General features: G+C 37.3%; 1 protein-coding gene across 9 annotated transcripts in view; it reads right to left on the bottom strand.

Moving 5' to 3' along the window:
• Window positions 1-17,358, bottom strand: part of APBB2 (amyloid beta precursor protein binding family B member 2) — a 919,850-nt gene that overhangs the window by 61,691 nt on the left and 840,801 nt on the right. For all 9 annotated transcript variants that reach the window (XM_053704021.1, XM_053704024.1, XM_053704022.1 and 6 more), the window contains 2 exons: window positions 1,249-1,363; window positions 695-782 (listed from right to left, as the gene is read on the bottom strand). In XM_053704021.1, the coding sequence (XP_053559996.1) occupies window positions 695-782; window positions 1,249-1,363 (203 nt within the window). The remainder of the gene's footprint in view (window positions 1-694; window positions 783-1,248; window positions 1,364-17,358) is intronic.

Raw genomic sequence — 17,358 nt, 5'->3', positions numbered from 1 at the left:
CATTGCCACTCATCAGAACAGAGAGGTTCAGCCAACTTTTTTGGAATATATCGCCAGACCCACGGATTGCGAGATTGGCGAGGCAAAAAAGCTATTTTTTTGTGGGTTTGATGATGTTTTGATCATCAGGGCCTTAGAACCTGCATTGTGTATTGCTATGTGCTTTCCTGCTATTTTGCCTGCAGTCACATTAATTTTAGAGGGACATGGCTGAGTTAAAGGACTTCCTTGTTTCTAAAAAAAGAATGTTGCACCGAGATGAAGGTATAACTTGCTATGAGGCCTGCGTAATTTGTGACTAAAGAACTCTTAATCACTTTCTGCAAATGTACACAGTTGATTTCTACTTGCCTTGGATCCCATACCATTGGGTTTGAATACACAGATATCACTTGAAATGACCAAACAAAGGGTTATATATTATAATCTTGTTAAAAATATTTCAAAGGCATTACCTACATTTGATTTACCTTATGAATCTAGATAATCTTTAGCATTAGAATATACCCCACTGATTTTACTTGATAGAGATGACCAGTTAGTTCCCTGATTTTTCTTTTTGCCCCATTACATAAATTGCAACATTTTCTGAATATAGCACTGTGTTGCAATTGTCAGTCATATTGATGAGCAAAATGGACTCCTGCTATAAAATAAGTTATATTTTCCTAATATTGTTTACTGATTTGCTTACCTTGCAATGGAACTTCCAAGCTGGCATTGGGTCGCTCCTGTAATGAACTGCAAGCCGAGGCCTTGGCATTTTTTCTTTCTGCCATAATCTGTGTGGAAATAAATGTACATTCAAAATCTGCAGACTGTACATGAATTATATAACTTGCATAACCCAGCTGCACACATTGCTGCCACTTAGTGCTGAAGACACATTCAAGTTCCTCAACCTACTTCAGTAGGCCCTAATGGAAGGGAACTACGCTTCAACCAAAATGTCCAAGAAAAAGAGATACATTTAATAAGATATAAATTGGCAAACTAACTATTTTTTTTAATACTCTATCTGAATCATGAAGCTTTCATTTTGACTTTCATGTTTTTATAATGATATAAAACAGATAACATTTTAATATCTAAAACTGATACAAACTTAAACGGCTGTATAACTATTATGTGAGCCCTCCATAATGGAAGGTATTTTTACAGCAGGCATATTAACAGAGCATTTGTGCCCATAAGGGAGAAGTGTAAATTTTTAGCATGGCAGCATGAGCTCATTAGATTATATCTTACCTTAGAACAGATTTCGTGAAGACTGGTAGCAATTGCCTTTGCTGGAGTGTCACATCGGAATACGTGACATTTCAAAATCCTTGTATCTTTGTCTCTTGCAACATAAGCAAAGTCTCTGTGGAAAAAAATTGAAGATGTTAGATTCAAATGCTTAGTTTTTCCCAGTTATTTATATTTTTTAATTAAAGGGTTCTCATACATCATAAAAAAATGTGAAATGCTCCAGAAAACATAAACAAACAAAACAATTTATTCCGACATTTCGACCACTGTTATTAAGGCTCCCAGAGATAGAAAACAACCAGTTTATATAGCCCGACGTTAGCTTGGTACGTTCAACTGGGAATGAAGGAGTTGGATGTTTGGCTTCTATTCGCTGAGGTGCTGCCGCCGTTATATGCATATAATAGGAATAAGCCGCTGTAAAATGTAATTGTATATTTTTCAGCAAGGGAACATATAAAATATGCTGCACTGAATTGTAAATGTGTATAACTTGGGTGTAATAAATCTCCACATGCGGTCTAATTGGAAAGCTGGTTTCTTCATTGAAATTCAGGGCCTGCATCATTGTACTCATAAACATTGTAGTGCCAGGCAAGGCTGCTCTGGGGATGCAACTCTCATATGCTATGCACAGGCACAAACTAGGGGTCTCTTCCTCAGCTAAGCAAGGACAGATGAGGAAGTCACCAGATTTTAATTGCATTTCAAGAAGCCATAGATATTTAAAATATTTATGTGGCTATATATATTATAAACATGTTTAATACATTAAATAAAGAAGTCTGAATTCTGTACTGAGCTTAGTATTAATGAAAGCTGAAGAGGGGTCACATAACAAGTGAAGAAAGTGAGTGTTAAAAACAGGTACGCTTCTAACACCCAGATAAGATGCTTTAACAGATGGGCAGTTTAAATGCCTTCAGAACCAGAGCTATTTCAGATCATGACTGAAGATAAATGATAGGTTAAACAGTATAACATCACCTCTAAGATATTACTAATATCTAAATAAAATGAATAACATTAAGGAAATGCTACTGTTTTATAAGTAATTATCAGAACAAAACTGTATTGCTATTAATATTATTAGTAATTATAGTGATCGTTTAATGCTTTCAGCTTTATAGAGAGCTGTGGCAGATAAGCTTGTAATAAATCTGTTATTTGTGAGTGAAAACAACTCCTTTCCCATACTAGCATATAGGAATTGCAACTTGTGTCCTACAGCTCTAATATAACTTTAAAGGGACACTCAAGTCAAAATACACTTTTATGATTAAGAAAGAGCAGCAGTTTTAAGACACTTCACTCCAATTTACTTCAATTATACTGCACTGAGTGGTCCTTTAACTCTAAATGTCTCCAATGTGTTATTGAACAATCAGCTATCTAAGCCAAATAAGTGTAATTTATACATTCCCTTTACACACACAAACACATGCATGCATTCATGTCCTAATAACATGCAGGTTATTAACCTAACCTATCATTTGGCTAGAGATGTTTACCACATGTGGTATTTCTAAGTTAAATGTAAATTCCTGTTTGACCCACATAATTAACTGTGCTAGAATATAAGAAATCGATTCTCCAAGGGTAATAATGTTGTTCCCCTACGGAAGTTTCTATGACACAGATGTCTAAGAATGTTAATTGAATTTTTGTTGCAATCAATAAAGGTCCACTGGGAACCTGTCTAGAAACCTGTGCCTCAGTAAACTATGGTGGGCACTGCAAGGAGACTCAGAGCAATCATATCACCTCAAGGCTAACTGAGAAACACTTGTAAACAGAATTGTAGACAGAGACAAATTATTATTATTATTATCTTTATTTGCAATTCGCCGACAGATTCTGCAGCATATACAGGAGTACAAGAAAATATGTAAAAGATATAATAATTGTGTACTAATTATGTAATATGTAATTATGATTTATTTTATTGCACTTCCTGTACATGGCATGAGAGATACAGTAAGGGCCACTCTTAGCATTTGTGGGGTCCTGGGAAAAACAAAATTTGAGGGGCCCCTTAGCCCAGCCCCCTTATTCCCTGTGTCCCAACACTCAGTGTGTCTTAAATTAAGAAAAACAGTATATAATACACCTACGGATACCATAAAACATCTTATTAAAAAAATACAAGATGTACATTGCACCTTCTCATACCCTAACTCCTTCTGGGGGCCCCCAAGCGCAGGGTCTAGAGCGAGCTCCACTATCACCCTACCCAAAGGGCAGGTCTGGATACAGTATATAGAGCGCCTTGTAAGATTAAACTCACTCTTGTCTTTGGGAAAAGGACATCGGTGTAACAGGTAGAAGTTTAGTTGGAGGTGTCTTGTATAGGGATTCCTTGGGTGCTGTAGTTTTGTTTGTTTTTTGTTTTTTACTGGGGCATCATGTGGTCGCAAAAGTGAAAGAAAATTAAATACAGAGGACCAAAGTGGAGGTGAAGTAAAAGAAGGCAGCAACCAAACAGTAATTACATACATCAAAAATATTAGCCTGATAAAATAATGAAGAATCTCTCTGTACTGAGTAAGACTGTCATCTCATGCGGTGAATAAAAGGAATAATACGCTATTCTTGGCATGAAGTTCTCGATCGTTTTAGCAATGCATTCCAATACCTCTATATTAGGCTAAAAATATTCTAATTACATGTATCTCATCCAAAATCTGTCCAATCTTACAAATATATCAGACTAAAAATAACAGTAGGCAGATAATTGCAATGGACAATATACATTGAAGAATTTGCTAATTGTCTCAGCAACTTAATATGTGGATATTAATTTCTATTCACACTCATCCAAAACCTTCAGAAAATGACAAATGAAAAACATGAGTGAACTGATGACAGAATGATAGTTCATGAATGGTTTTGAAAATGAAGAGTAACTTTGGGCTGCTGCACAATAATTGCATTAGTTATGGACTTTAATACATCTATGCATCTAGCCAAATAGAAGCAGCTAATTAAAAAGTTATTTTCAAATTGTTTTTTAAAATCACAATTTTTTCAGGAAACAAAAATATAGTGATTTTGCTGAACTTAATGGTACTCAATTTATTGATTTTGAAAGGGTTAAAGGCTGAGCTGTATCTGTCATAATAAGAATTTGTGAATATGGGTATGGATGCATTTGACTAATTAATCAGCTATGGGCTGGACCCATAATCGCAGACAAAAAAACTGAGCTGCTGTGAAGAAAAAATGCAACTGCAGATGTTTATAGTATTGTCCAGTCATATCACACAACACTGACAGCCTGATGTCTGCTGTCATTTAGTAACAGTTGCTCCTAAATAATCATGCACTGGTGACAGTAATACATAGGTATCACCTGCAGCATTATTAATTGTGATCCTCACATTACAATAAAGTGCATAGTCCTCCCTTCTCCTGCTATGAACATTATACCTGACAAACTTCCCACTGCGCTAAACCCTCACTGATTCCCACCACAATTAACACTTGGGCCTATGAATATCCATCTTCTGTTAAAGGGACATGATACCCAAATGTTGAAGCACTTGAAAGTGATGCAGCATATCTGTAAAAAGCTGACTAGAAAATATCACCTGAACATCTCTATGTAAAAAAGGAAAATATTTTACAAAAAAAATTCCTCAGTAGCCATATCCCATTGTAAAGGGAATTTAAAGAGATAGTCTAGTCAAAATTAAACTTTCATGATTCAGATAGATCATGCAATTTGAACCAACTTTCTAATTTACTCCTATTATCAATTTTTCTTCGTTCTCTTGGTATCTTTATTTTAATGTAATCTTAGGAGCCGGCCCATTTATGGTTCAGCACCTGGGTAGCGCTTGCTGATTGGTGGCTACATTTAGACAACAATCAGAAAGCGCTACCCAGGGTCTGAACCAAAATTGGTCTGACTCCTATGCTTACATTCCTGCTTTTTTTTTTTTTAAGAGAACAAAGAAAAATTGATAATTCTAGTAAATTAGAAAGTTGCTTAAAATTGCATGCTCTGTCTGAATCATGAAAATTTTATTTTGACTTTACTACTCCTTTAAGCAATCAATCAGGATGCTAGTACTGGGACTTACGAGGGAGCATGTATCTGGCATGTGCAGGCACAGTCATGTTATTTTCCATCTCAGTTTAAGGAAGTTTACTATGAAATCCCATGGATTTCAGTAAAATCTCAAGAGATCACAATAAAGCAAAGTGTGACTTCAGCACTGATAACGTTGATTGGCTGTTTTTTTATTTTTAACATATAGCTGATAGTAGCTGAAGGATAACTGTCCACAGAGCATTTTATAGAACACTTACGTTTGTGAGATGAAGAAATTATGAAGTAAAATATCTTCCATTCTTACACAGAGATGTTCAGGTGATATTCTCTTGTCAGCTTTTTATAACTATGCTGCATCACTTTCAAGGGATTTAGCATATGGATAAGTCCCTTTAATATTATACTGCATGGACTCTCTGGCACAATTAATCCCTTATCCCCTGAATATTCATCCCAACTCAATAAACCTTACCATGATCCCAAGTGTTATTAATTCAATATCCACTTGATATCAGCACAACGTTTCAGTCCGGATGACCTTAACCATGTTGTAAGGTCATCTGGACCGAAACTGTGACGAATCAAACCTTTTCAACGTCACAATAGAGAGGTATGGTCATGAAGGGGTTAACAGTACACAGGTCTGGTTTCCTTAACCTTGTAACTCTACAAAAGGACCTTAAAAGGGACACCACATTAACCCCCAAATCCTGTCCACGCTGCTCTAATTAACATTTTCTGACACCACCAAAACGCTAAAATAAAAGGGGCGTTTTGGAACCCCCAAAAACTCAAACAATTTAACAATTAGGTAACGTGCCTTTAACCTTGTGTCTTAACAGAGTGTGAATTCAGATATTAGAGCCCAAAGACACAATGAGATTTTCTATGTTTAATAACAAAAATATCAATACAGGTTACACAGTGCGAAATTATAAAGACATTTAAAATAACATACAGTTGCAAAGTTACAATTCTTTAAAAAGAAAATGGGACATGAAAAGAATACACACACAATATGCAACTTATTACCAAGTTCCTTTAGATATGTGGAGAACTGCGGTTCATGATGTTAGTTGCTTGGGTCCCAGGGCAATTATAACCAAAAGTCTTTGGGCCTCCTAGATCACATGATTAACCAATAGCATGAAATAAAGGACATTTAGGACTAAACTTATTAAGCTGCACTTTCCGTGTTTTCAGCTATGTGGAGCAGGTTCGCATAAGCAAACTTGCTGCCACATATTCAAGAAGCAGAAACTACTTCTTTTGCCTCTTTGTCACCTCAGAGGTGGCGAGATCAATCACCCTGACACTCGCACATTCAGTTACGCGCAAGCGAAAAGGGGTTTATCGCAGGTGTTTGCACGCATCAGGTTAAGTGTTCGTATTACAAGTTGAAAATAAATGTGAATGTGTGAGCGCAATAGTGATTTACGCTCAAATGATTACCACAGCTTTGGTTAACTGTTTCGCAAAAACAAAAAAGTTGTACAAAACACATCAAAAATACATTAAAAGTAGAGTTACACTCATAACAACACAATCTACTAAAAAATATTTTAAAAAAATATTGCACAAAAAAGTTATATGGGCTTAAAAAGCAAAAGAGCTTTAAAATATAGATAGATACATACACATGTCTAAATATGTATGTGTGCATTGGAGCCCTTTTCAGTCAAGTAGATGAAAGCATGTAAAATCATATTTATGCAATATTCATATTTATTAAAGTGTTATACTATGTATTTACTGTAAAATTGTTAACATTCCAATCTCCTGCCCATAGCAGAATATATTCTATGTATTTTTAAATAGATATTCCTATATATATATACTGTGTATATATATATATATATATATATATATATATATACACACATATACACACACGCACACAGTCGTATGCAAAAGTTTCCATTATTTTCATTTATAAATAATTGGGTGTTTGGATCAGCAATTTCATTTTGATCTCTCAAATAACTGAAGGACACAGTAACATTTCAGTAGTGAAATGAGGTTTATTGGATCAACAGAAAATGTGCAATATGCATCAAAATGAAATTAGACAGGTGCATAAATGTGGGCACCCATGTCATTTTGTTGATTTGAATACCTGTAACTACCTAGCACTGTTTAATTGGAACACACAAGTGGTTTGGTGAGCCCATTAAGCTGAACTTCATAGAGATGTGCATCCAATCATAAGAAAATGTATTTAAGGTGGCCAATTGCAAGTTGTTGTTCTCTTTGACTCTCCTCTGAAGAGTGACAACATGGGGGCCTCAAAACAACTCTCAAATGACCTGAAAACAAATATTGTTCAACATTATGTTTTAGGGGAAGGCTACAAAAAGCTATTGCAGAGATTTAAGCTGTCAGTGTGCACTGTGAGAAAAATAGTGAGACAATGGAAGACCACAGGCACAGTTCTTGTTAAGGTCAGAAGTGGCAGGCCAAGTAAAATATCGGAGAGGCAAAGGATGGTGAGAACAGTCAAAAACATCCCACAGACCACTTCCAAAGACCTACAACATCAGCACACTTTGCACAAGGAGAATGGAGGGAGAGTGATGCGGAAGAAGACTTTTCTGCACACACGCCACAAACGTACATTTGGACAAGCCAGCTTCATTTTGGAAGAAGGTGCTATGGACTGATGAAACAAAGATTAAGTTATTTGGTCATAACAAGGGGCGTTATGGATGACGGCAAAAGAACACAGTGTTCCAAGACAAACATTTGCTACCCACAGTAACATTTGTTGGATGTTCCATCATGCTGTGGGGCTGTGTGGCCAGCGCCGGTACTGGGAATCTTGTTAAAGTTGAGGGTCGCATGGATTCCACTCAATATCAGCAGATACTTGAGAATAATGTTGAGGTATCAGTCACAAAGTTGAAGTTATGCCGGGGCTGGCTATTTCAACAAGACAGCGACCCAAAACACTGCTCAAAATCTACTCTGGCATTTATGAGGAGGAACAAGTACAATGTTCTGGAATAGCCTTCCCAGTCTCCAGACCTGAATATCATTGAAAATCTGTGAGGTGATTTGAAGCAGGCTGTCCATGTTCAGCAACCATCAAACCAAACTGAACTGGAGATGTTTTACAAGGAGGAATAGTCCAAAATACCTTCATCCAGAATCCAGACACTCATTACAGGCTATAGGAAGCGTCTAGAGGCTGTTATTTCTGCTAAAGGAGGCTCTACTAAATATTGATGCAATATTTCTGTTAGGGTGCCCAAATTTAGGCACCTGTCTAATTTTGTTTTGTTGCATATTGCACATTTTCTGTTAATCCAATAAACCTAATTTCACTATTGGAATATTACTGTGTCCTTCAGTTATTTGATAGATCAAAATCAAATTGCTGATCCAAACACCCAATTATTTATAAATGAAAATCATGGAAATTGTCAGGGGTGCCTAAACTTTTGCATACGACTATATATATATATATATATATATATATATATATATATTATATATATATATATATATATATATATATATATATATATATATATATATATATATATATATATATATATATATATATATAGGCGGGATGAGACTGATATACTACAGGAAAGTTCCACTCTGTGAAAAACATTACTGGGCTAAAAAGTTGCACCCAGGTGGTAAATCGCCATAGAAAAGGCTAACAATGGTATTGAGCCAGTTGTTCGTTCCTGTGAGTGCACTTCTCTCTGTATATATATATATATATATATATATATATATATTGTATCAAAATACCATCAGATTAATGTAGAAATATGTATTTATAAATAAACAGAACATGTTCTGCTATGTGAAAAACATTGGAATGTGAAATATTTATATTTTCATGTCAGGGGTTGCACGTGAGTAGAGTATTTTTCCCCCCACTTTTTTTTTGCTCCGTTGACTTCTATGATGGAATACATTAACACAATTGCGATATTAGATCTTTGGCCTTTATCTGGTTATCGCACATGCAGAAACTTTTACTTTCAAAAAAGTTTGTTTTTTCACGCTATTCGGGTTAACACTAGAGCAAAATAAGTGTTTTTGGAACTTACAATAAGAACGCAACCCAAAAAGCGTAAAAATGAAAATCTTAGCGCCACTTGTAATCTAGCCCTTAGTGCGCAATTGGGAGCGTTAAATACAGATCCACTTGTAATCTGGCCATAAATATCCATATTTAAATCATTTATATTATTTTATTAAGTATTTATGTGTTTGACTTGTTTCATATTTTAAAAAACAAAATGCTATAAAGGGCATTTTGAGCATTACACCTAGGAGAGGCTTTAATGTTTCACAAACCTTTAGGAGCACCCCTTTTAGGTTGTTTGAACTAATGTGTTTGTCACAAATAATCTTATGCCACTTCTGTTAAACTAATTAGCTTCCGTTTTATAGACAATGTGCAAAATGTTATTGTGCACACATTTCTATAAGCTACTTGAAGGATCGATCTGCATGCATTTCCATGGATGTATGAGATAAAAGCTTTAAAAAAATATTTTGTTAAAATAAAATGGAAACAAACGGAGTCAGAATACTAATTTGTATTTCCATATTATAAATAGATAACATATTATACATATCTAAAGTAGTATTACAATAAATACTATAAATATGTAAACTAGTTTGACCGTTTATTTTATAAAATAATTAGCTTGCCACATAATACATTTTCTGTGTTGTAATCTCATTTTTTCTGTCAGAAGTGTTTCTAACATAACCTGCTAGCATACAGGTAATTGACAAGGAACAAAGTCTATTAATAATTTATGTTATGATGGAAAGCTTCCATTGTTGAAAGATGGTCTCTTCTGACCCTTGTGTTTCTCATTAGCATTATACATATTTGGATCTATGGAGCCATGTAAAGATCATCTGGATGATTAATATTGGAAAAATGCAAAGCTTTATTTAATTAGGAAGAGAACACTGTTAAATGTCTTAAAGGGCCATAATACCCAAATGTTTAAACACTTGAAAGTGATGCAGCATAGCTGTAAAAAGCTGATTAGAAAATATCACTTGAACATCTCTATGTAAAAAAGAAAGATATTTTACCTCAAAAGTTCCTCAGTAGCCACCTCCCATTGTAAAGGATTTCTAAGCAGCATTTTAGTGCGTTTGTCCTGGGACATCTGAAGGGACTAGCATTGTGCACTCTCATATTATTTCACCAATCAGGTAAGGAAGCTTACTATGAAATCTCATGAGAGTTAAGTCAAATCTCATGAGATCACAGTAAGAGTTCATGACCTCAGCACTGCTGATGCTGATTGGCTGCTGTTCATTTCTTCATTTTTTTTTATTTTTTTACCTGCAGCTGGGAGCAGCCGAGTATAACTTTTTACACAGAACTTACTCTGCTGAGCTGAGGAAATTGTGAGGTAAAATATCTTCCTTTTTTACATAGAGATGCTCAGGTGATATTTTCCTGTCAGCTTTTTACAGTTATACTGCATCAGTTTCAAGTGATTTAGCATATGAGTATTATGTCCCTTTAACTGTAGCTTGTAGATCATGACAACAAGAAGGTGCTTTTATTTAAAAAGTAACATAACAATCCTTGTTCCTTATAGAGCGTTGCAGACATGACCTCATGTCAAGTTGGTCTGATAGATTCATCGTTTGCTATGTTATTGATCTCTTTATCGCTGCCTCTTGTGGGGTCTGGAGACTGAGAAAGCTATTATAGTATGACATAACATTTCAGGAAATGATTAGACATGTGGGGCACCAAAAAAAAGGTCCATACATAAATTAGGATTGTTTAGCATCAGTAGTGGAAGGAAAGGATACTAATGGTGAATGTTAAGTAGTAGATTAGTAGCAATCATGATATGCTAAACACGCACCCTTATTCATTCAAGTCTGATCATATGCAAGTCAGTGAAGAGAGGTGATGTGCGCTTTACAGATTTCCCTATATATAATTTTTTTACATATATGAGCATATATATATATATATATATAAACTGTATTTACGTATACATGCATACATAAAATAGGCTGTAGATGTCTTACATACCAATTTATCAATATCTAAAGTTTGTTAAAAAAAAGTTTATCTTTAAAGAAAAATAAATATAAATTCCATTTGAGTATGTTAATGAATCTATATAATTACCAAAAAAAAAAAAAACACTTTACTGCATAATCCCTGTAATGGTACAGCAATGATCTCAATCTAAAACATACCAACAAATCATTATTGAGGAAGATATTTGGCTTATTCTTCAAGTTAAAAGTTATTTAAAAACACTCCGGGAACTGTACTTACAACAATGAAACTTGCAAATTGCTATAGTGACGAGCCTAGAATGCTTTTTCAAATAGGCAGAGAGAAGTGTCTCCGTAACGTGTTTGATGGTAAAGAAGAATAATAGGGACCAAGTAGCTCTAAATGTAAAATAATTAGGTGAAGATTGATAACATTTATTTCTCCTATAGCTTTTTGCATTTAGGAAGCACAGCACAGATACAGAGATCAATACCTTTGTAAAGGCAAATGAGAATAAAGGGGAAATTAGTTTGCCAAACAATCACAGGCTTGTAACTGATTAAAGATATAGTAAAGTCAAAATTAAACATTCATGATTCAGACAGACCATATCATTTTAAACACCTTTCCAATTTTCTTCTATTATATTATTTGATTCATTCTCTTAGTATCATTTGTTGAAAAGCATACCTTGGTGTGCTCAGGTGCCGCACTGCTCTATTGGGAGCTAGCTGCTAATTGCTGGTTACACATATATGCCTCTTGTCATTGGCTCACTTGATTAGTTCAGCAAGCTCCCAGTAGTGCATTGCTAATGATATGAATGATAGGATAATATAAGTAAATTTTATCTGAAAAATTATGCTCTATTTAAACCATGAAAGAAGAACTTTTTAAAATATATATTTTTAAATCCATAACTCCATCATAGTGAGATGAACTATCTGGACTTGCCTTGTGAATATGAAATAAAAACAGAATTTATGCTTACCTGATAAATTACTTTCTCCAACGGTGTGTCCGGTCCACGGCGTCATCCTTACTTGTGGGATATTCTCTTCCCCAACAGGAAATGGCAAAGAGTCCCAGCAAAGCTGGTCACATGATCCCTCCTAGGCTCCGCCCACCCCAGTCATTCGACCGACGGACAGGAGGAAATATATATAGAAGAAACCATATGATACCGTGGTGACTGTAGTTAGAGAAAATAATTCATCAGACCTGATTAAAAAACCAGGGCGGGCCGTGGACCGGACACACCGTTGGAGAAAGTAATTTATCAGGTAAGCATAAATTCTGTTTTCTCCAACATTGGTGTGTCCGGTCCACGTCGTCATCCTTACTTGTGGGAACCAATACCAAAGCTTTAGGACACGGATGAAGGGAGGGAGCAAATCAGGTCACCTAATGGAAGGCACCACGGCTTGCAAAACCTTTCTCCCAAAAATAGCCTCCGAAGAAGCAAAAGTATCAAATTTGTAAAATTTGGCAAAAGTGTGCAGTGAAGACCAAGTCGCTGCCTTACATATCTGGTCAACAGAAGCCTCGTTCTTGAAGGCCCATGTGGAAGCCACAGCCCTAGTCGCTTTTTGACCTCTCCTTTTACCAGAATAAACAACAAACAAGGAAGATGTTTGTCTGAAATCTTTAGTAGCCTCTAAATAGAATTTTACAGCAAGGACTACGTCCAAATTGTGTAACAAACGTTCCTTCTTTGAAACTGGATTCGGACACAAAGAAGGTACAACTATCTCCTGGTTAATATTTTTGTTGGAAACAACTTTCGGAAGAAAACCAGGCTTAGTACGCAAAACCACCTTATCTGCATGGAACACCAGATAGGGCGGAGAACACTGCAGAGCAGATAACTCTGAAACTCTTCTAGCAGAAGAAATTGCAACCAAAAACAAAACTTTCCAAGATAATAACTTAATATCTACGGAATGTAAGGGTTCAAACGGAACCCCTTGAAGAACTGAAAGAACTAGATTTAGACTCCATGGAGGAGTCAAAGGTCTGTAAACAGGCTTGATCCTAACCAGAGCCTGAACAAATGCTTGAACATCTGGCACAGCTGCCAGTCTTTTGTGAAGTAAAACAGATAAAGCAGAGATCTGTCCCTTCAGAGAACTTGCAGATAATCCTTTCTCCAAACCTTCTTGTAGAAAGGATAGAATCTTAGGAATTTTTATCTTGTTCCATGGGAATCCTTTAGATTCACACCAACAGATATATTTTTTCCATATTTTATGGTAAATTTTTCTAGTTACAGGCTTTCTAGCCTGAATCAGAGTATCTATTACAGAATCTGAAAACCCACGCTTTGATAAAATCAAGCGTTCAATCTCCAAGCCGTCAGTTGGAGGGAAACCAGATTCGGATGTTCGAATGGACCCTGAACAAGAAGGTCCTGTCTCAAAGGTAGCTTCCATGGTGGAGCCGATGACATATTCACCAGGTCTGCATACCAAGTCCTGCGTGGCCACGCAGGAGCTATCAAGATCACCGAGGCCCTCTCCTGATTGATCCTGGCTACCAGCCTGGGGATGAGAGGAAAACGGTGGGAATACATAAGCTAGGTTGAAGGTCCAAGGTGCTACTAGTGCATCTACTAGGGTCGCCTTGGGATCCCTGGATCTGGACCCGTAGCAAGGAACCTTGAAGTTCTGACGAGACGCCATCAGATCCATGTCTGAAATGCCCCATAATTGAGTTATTTGGGCAAAGATTTCCGGATGGAGTTCCCACTCCCCCGGATGGAATGTCTGACGACTCAGAAAATCCGCTTCCCAATTTTCCACTCCTGGGATGTGGATCGCAGACAAGTGGCAGGAGTGATCCTCCGCCCATTGAATTATCTTGGTCACTTCTTTCATCGCCAGGGAAGTCCTTGTTCCCCCCTGATGATTGATATATGCAACGGTCGTCATGTTGTCTGACTGAAACCTTATGAATTTGGCCTTTGCTAGTTGAGGCCAAGCTCTGAGAGCATTGAATATCGCTCTCAGTTCCAGAATGTTTATAGGGAGAAGAGACTCTTCCCGAGACAATAGACCCTGAGCTTTCAGGGATTCCCAGACCGCGCCCCAGCCCACTAGGCTGGCGTCGGTCGTGACAATGACCCACTCTGGTCTGCGGAAGCTCATTCCCTGTGACAGATTGTCCAGGGTCAGCCACCAACGGAGTGAATCTCTGGTCTTTTGATCTACTTGAATCGTCGGAGACAAGTCTGTATAATCCCCATTCCACTGTCTGAGCATGCACAGTTGTAATGGTCTTAGATGAATTCGTGCAAAAGGAACTATGTCCATTGTTGCAACCATCAATCCTATTACTTCCATGCACTGCGCTATGGAAGGACGAGGAACAGAATGAAGTACTTGACAAGAGCTTAGAAGTTTTGATTTTCTGACCTCTGTCAGAAAAATCCTCATTTCTAAGGAATCTATTATTGTTCCCAAGAAGGGAACTCTTGTTGACGGGGACAGAGAACTTTTTTCTTTGTTCACCTTCCATCCGTGAGATCTGAGAAAGGCTAGGACGATGTCCGTATGAACCTTTGCTTTTGACAGGGACGACGCTTGAATCAGGATGTCGTCCAAGTAAGGTACTACTGCAATGCCCCTTGGTCTTAGAACCGCTAGAAGGGACCCTAGTACCTTTGTGAAAATCCTTGGAGCAGTGGCTAATCCAAATGGAAGTGCCACAAACTGGTAATGCTTGTCCAGAAAAGCGAACCTTAGGAACTGATGATGTTCCTTGTGGATAGGAATATGTAGGTACGCATCCTTTAAATCCACGGTAGTCATAAATTGATTTTCCTGGATAGTAGGTAGGATCGTTCGAATAGTTTCCATTTTGAACGATGGTACCCTGAGAAATTTGTTTAGGATCTTTAGATCCAAAATTGGTCTGAATGTTCCCTCTTTTTTGGGAACTATGAACAGATTGGAATAAAATCCCATTCCTTGTTCTCTTATTGAACTGGATGTATCACTCCCATCTTTAACAGGTCTTCTACACAATGTAAGAATGCCTGTCTCTTTATTTGGTTTGAAGATAATTGAGACCTGTGGAACCTTCCCCTTGGGGGTAGTTCCTTGAATTCCAGGAGATAACCTTGAGAAACTATTTCTAGCGCCCAAGGATCCTGAACATCTCTTGCCCAAGCCTAAGCAAAGAGAGAAAGCCTGCCCCCCACTAGATCCGGTCCCGGATCGGGGGCTATCTCTTCATGCTGTTTTGGTAGCAGTGGTAGGCTTCTTGGCCTGCTTACCCTTGTTCCAGCCTTGCATTGGTTTCCAGGCTGGTTTGGGTTGTGAAGTATTACCCTCTTGCTTAGAGGATACAGAATTAGAGACTGGTCCGTTTCTGCGAAAGGGACGAAAATTAGGCTTATTATTAGCCTTAAAAGACCTATCCTGTGGGAGGGCGTGGCCCTTTCCACCAGTGATGTCTGAAATAATCTCTTTCAAATCAGGTCCAAATAATGTTTTACCTTTGAAAGGAATGTTAAGCAATTTTGTCTTGGAAGACACATCCGCTGACCAAGACTTTAGCCAAAGCACTCTGCGCGCCACGACAGCAAACCCTGAATTTTTCGCCGCTAATCTAGCTAATTGCAAAGCGGCATCTAAAACAAAAGAGTTAGCCAATTTAAGTGCTTGAACTCTGTCCATAACCTCCTCATACGAAGATTCTTTACTGAGCGATTTTTCTAGTTCCTCGAACCAGAAACACGCTGCCGTAGTGACAGGAACAATGCATGAAATTGGTTGTAGAAGGTAACCTTGCTGTACAAAAATCTTTTTAAGCAAACCCTCTAATTTCTTATCCATAGGATCTTTGAAAGCACAACTATCTTCGATAGGAATAGTAGTGCGTTTGTTTAGAGTAGAAACCGCCCCCACGACCTTGGGGACTGTCTGCCATAAGTCCTTTCTGGCGTCGACTATAGGAAATAATTTCTTAAATATAGGGGGGGGGGAACAAAAGGTATGCCGGGCCTTTCCCACTCTTTATTTACTATGTCCGCCACCCGCTTGGGTATAGGAAAAGCGTCGGGGGGGCACCGGAACCTCTAGGAACTTGTCCATCTTACATAATTTCTCTGGAATGACCAAATTGTCACAATCATCCAGAGTAGATAACACCTCCTTAAGCAGTGCACAGAGATGTTCTAATTTAAATTTAAATGTCACAACATCAGGTTCAGCTTGATGAGAAATTTTTCCTGAATCTGAAATTTCTCCATCAGACAAAACCTCCCTCATGGCCCCTTGAGATTGGTGTGAGGGTATGTCAGAACAGTTATCATCAGCGTCCTCTTGCTCTTCAGTGTTTAAAACAGAGCAATCGCGCTTTCTCTGATAAGTAGGCATTTTGGATAAAAGATTTGCTATGGAGTTATCCATTACAGCCGTTAATTGTTGCATGGTAATAAGTATTGGCGCACTAGATGTACTAGGGGCCTCCTGTGTGGGCATAACTGGTGTAGACACAGTAGGGGATGATGTAGTATCATGTTTACTCCCCTCATTTGAGGAATCATCTTGGGCAATATCATTATCTGTTGCATTACTGTCCTTACTTTGTTTGGACACTATGGCACAATTATCACATAAATTTAAATGGGGAGACACATTGGCTTTCATACATATAGAACATAGCTTATCTGATGGTACAGACATGTTAAACAGGCTTAAACTTGTCAACAAAGCACAAAAAACGTTTTAAAATAAAACCGTTACTGTCACTTTAAATTTCAAACTGAAAACACTTTATTACTGTATATATGAAAAAGTATGAAGGAATTGTTCAAAATTCACCAAAATTTCACCACAGTGTCTTAAAGCATTAAAAGTATTGCACACCAAATTTCAGAGCTTTAACCCTTAAATTAACGGAACCGGAGCCGTTTTTTACATTTAACCCCTATACAGTCCCAGAATGAGGCTCTGTCTATAACTAGAAAGGCCCCCATCTGAAAAAGGTGTCCAACACAGTGCCTGCCGTTTTTCTAAACGTTCCC

Source organism: Bombina bombina, chromosome 2, assembly GCF_027579735.1.
Source record: "Bombina bombina isolate aBomBom1 chromosome 2, aBomBom1.pri, whole genome shotgun sequence".
Lineage (NCBI taxonomy): Eukaryota > Metazoa > Chordata > Amphibia > Anura > Bombinatoridae > Bombina > Bombina bombina.
This window is presented reverse-complemented; position numbering and strand designations above follow the sequence as displayed.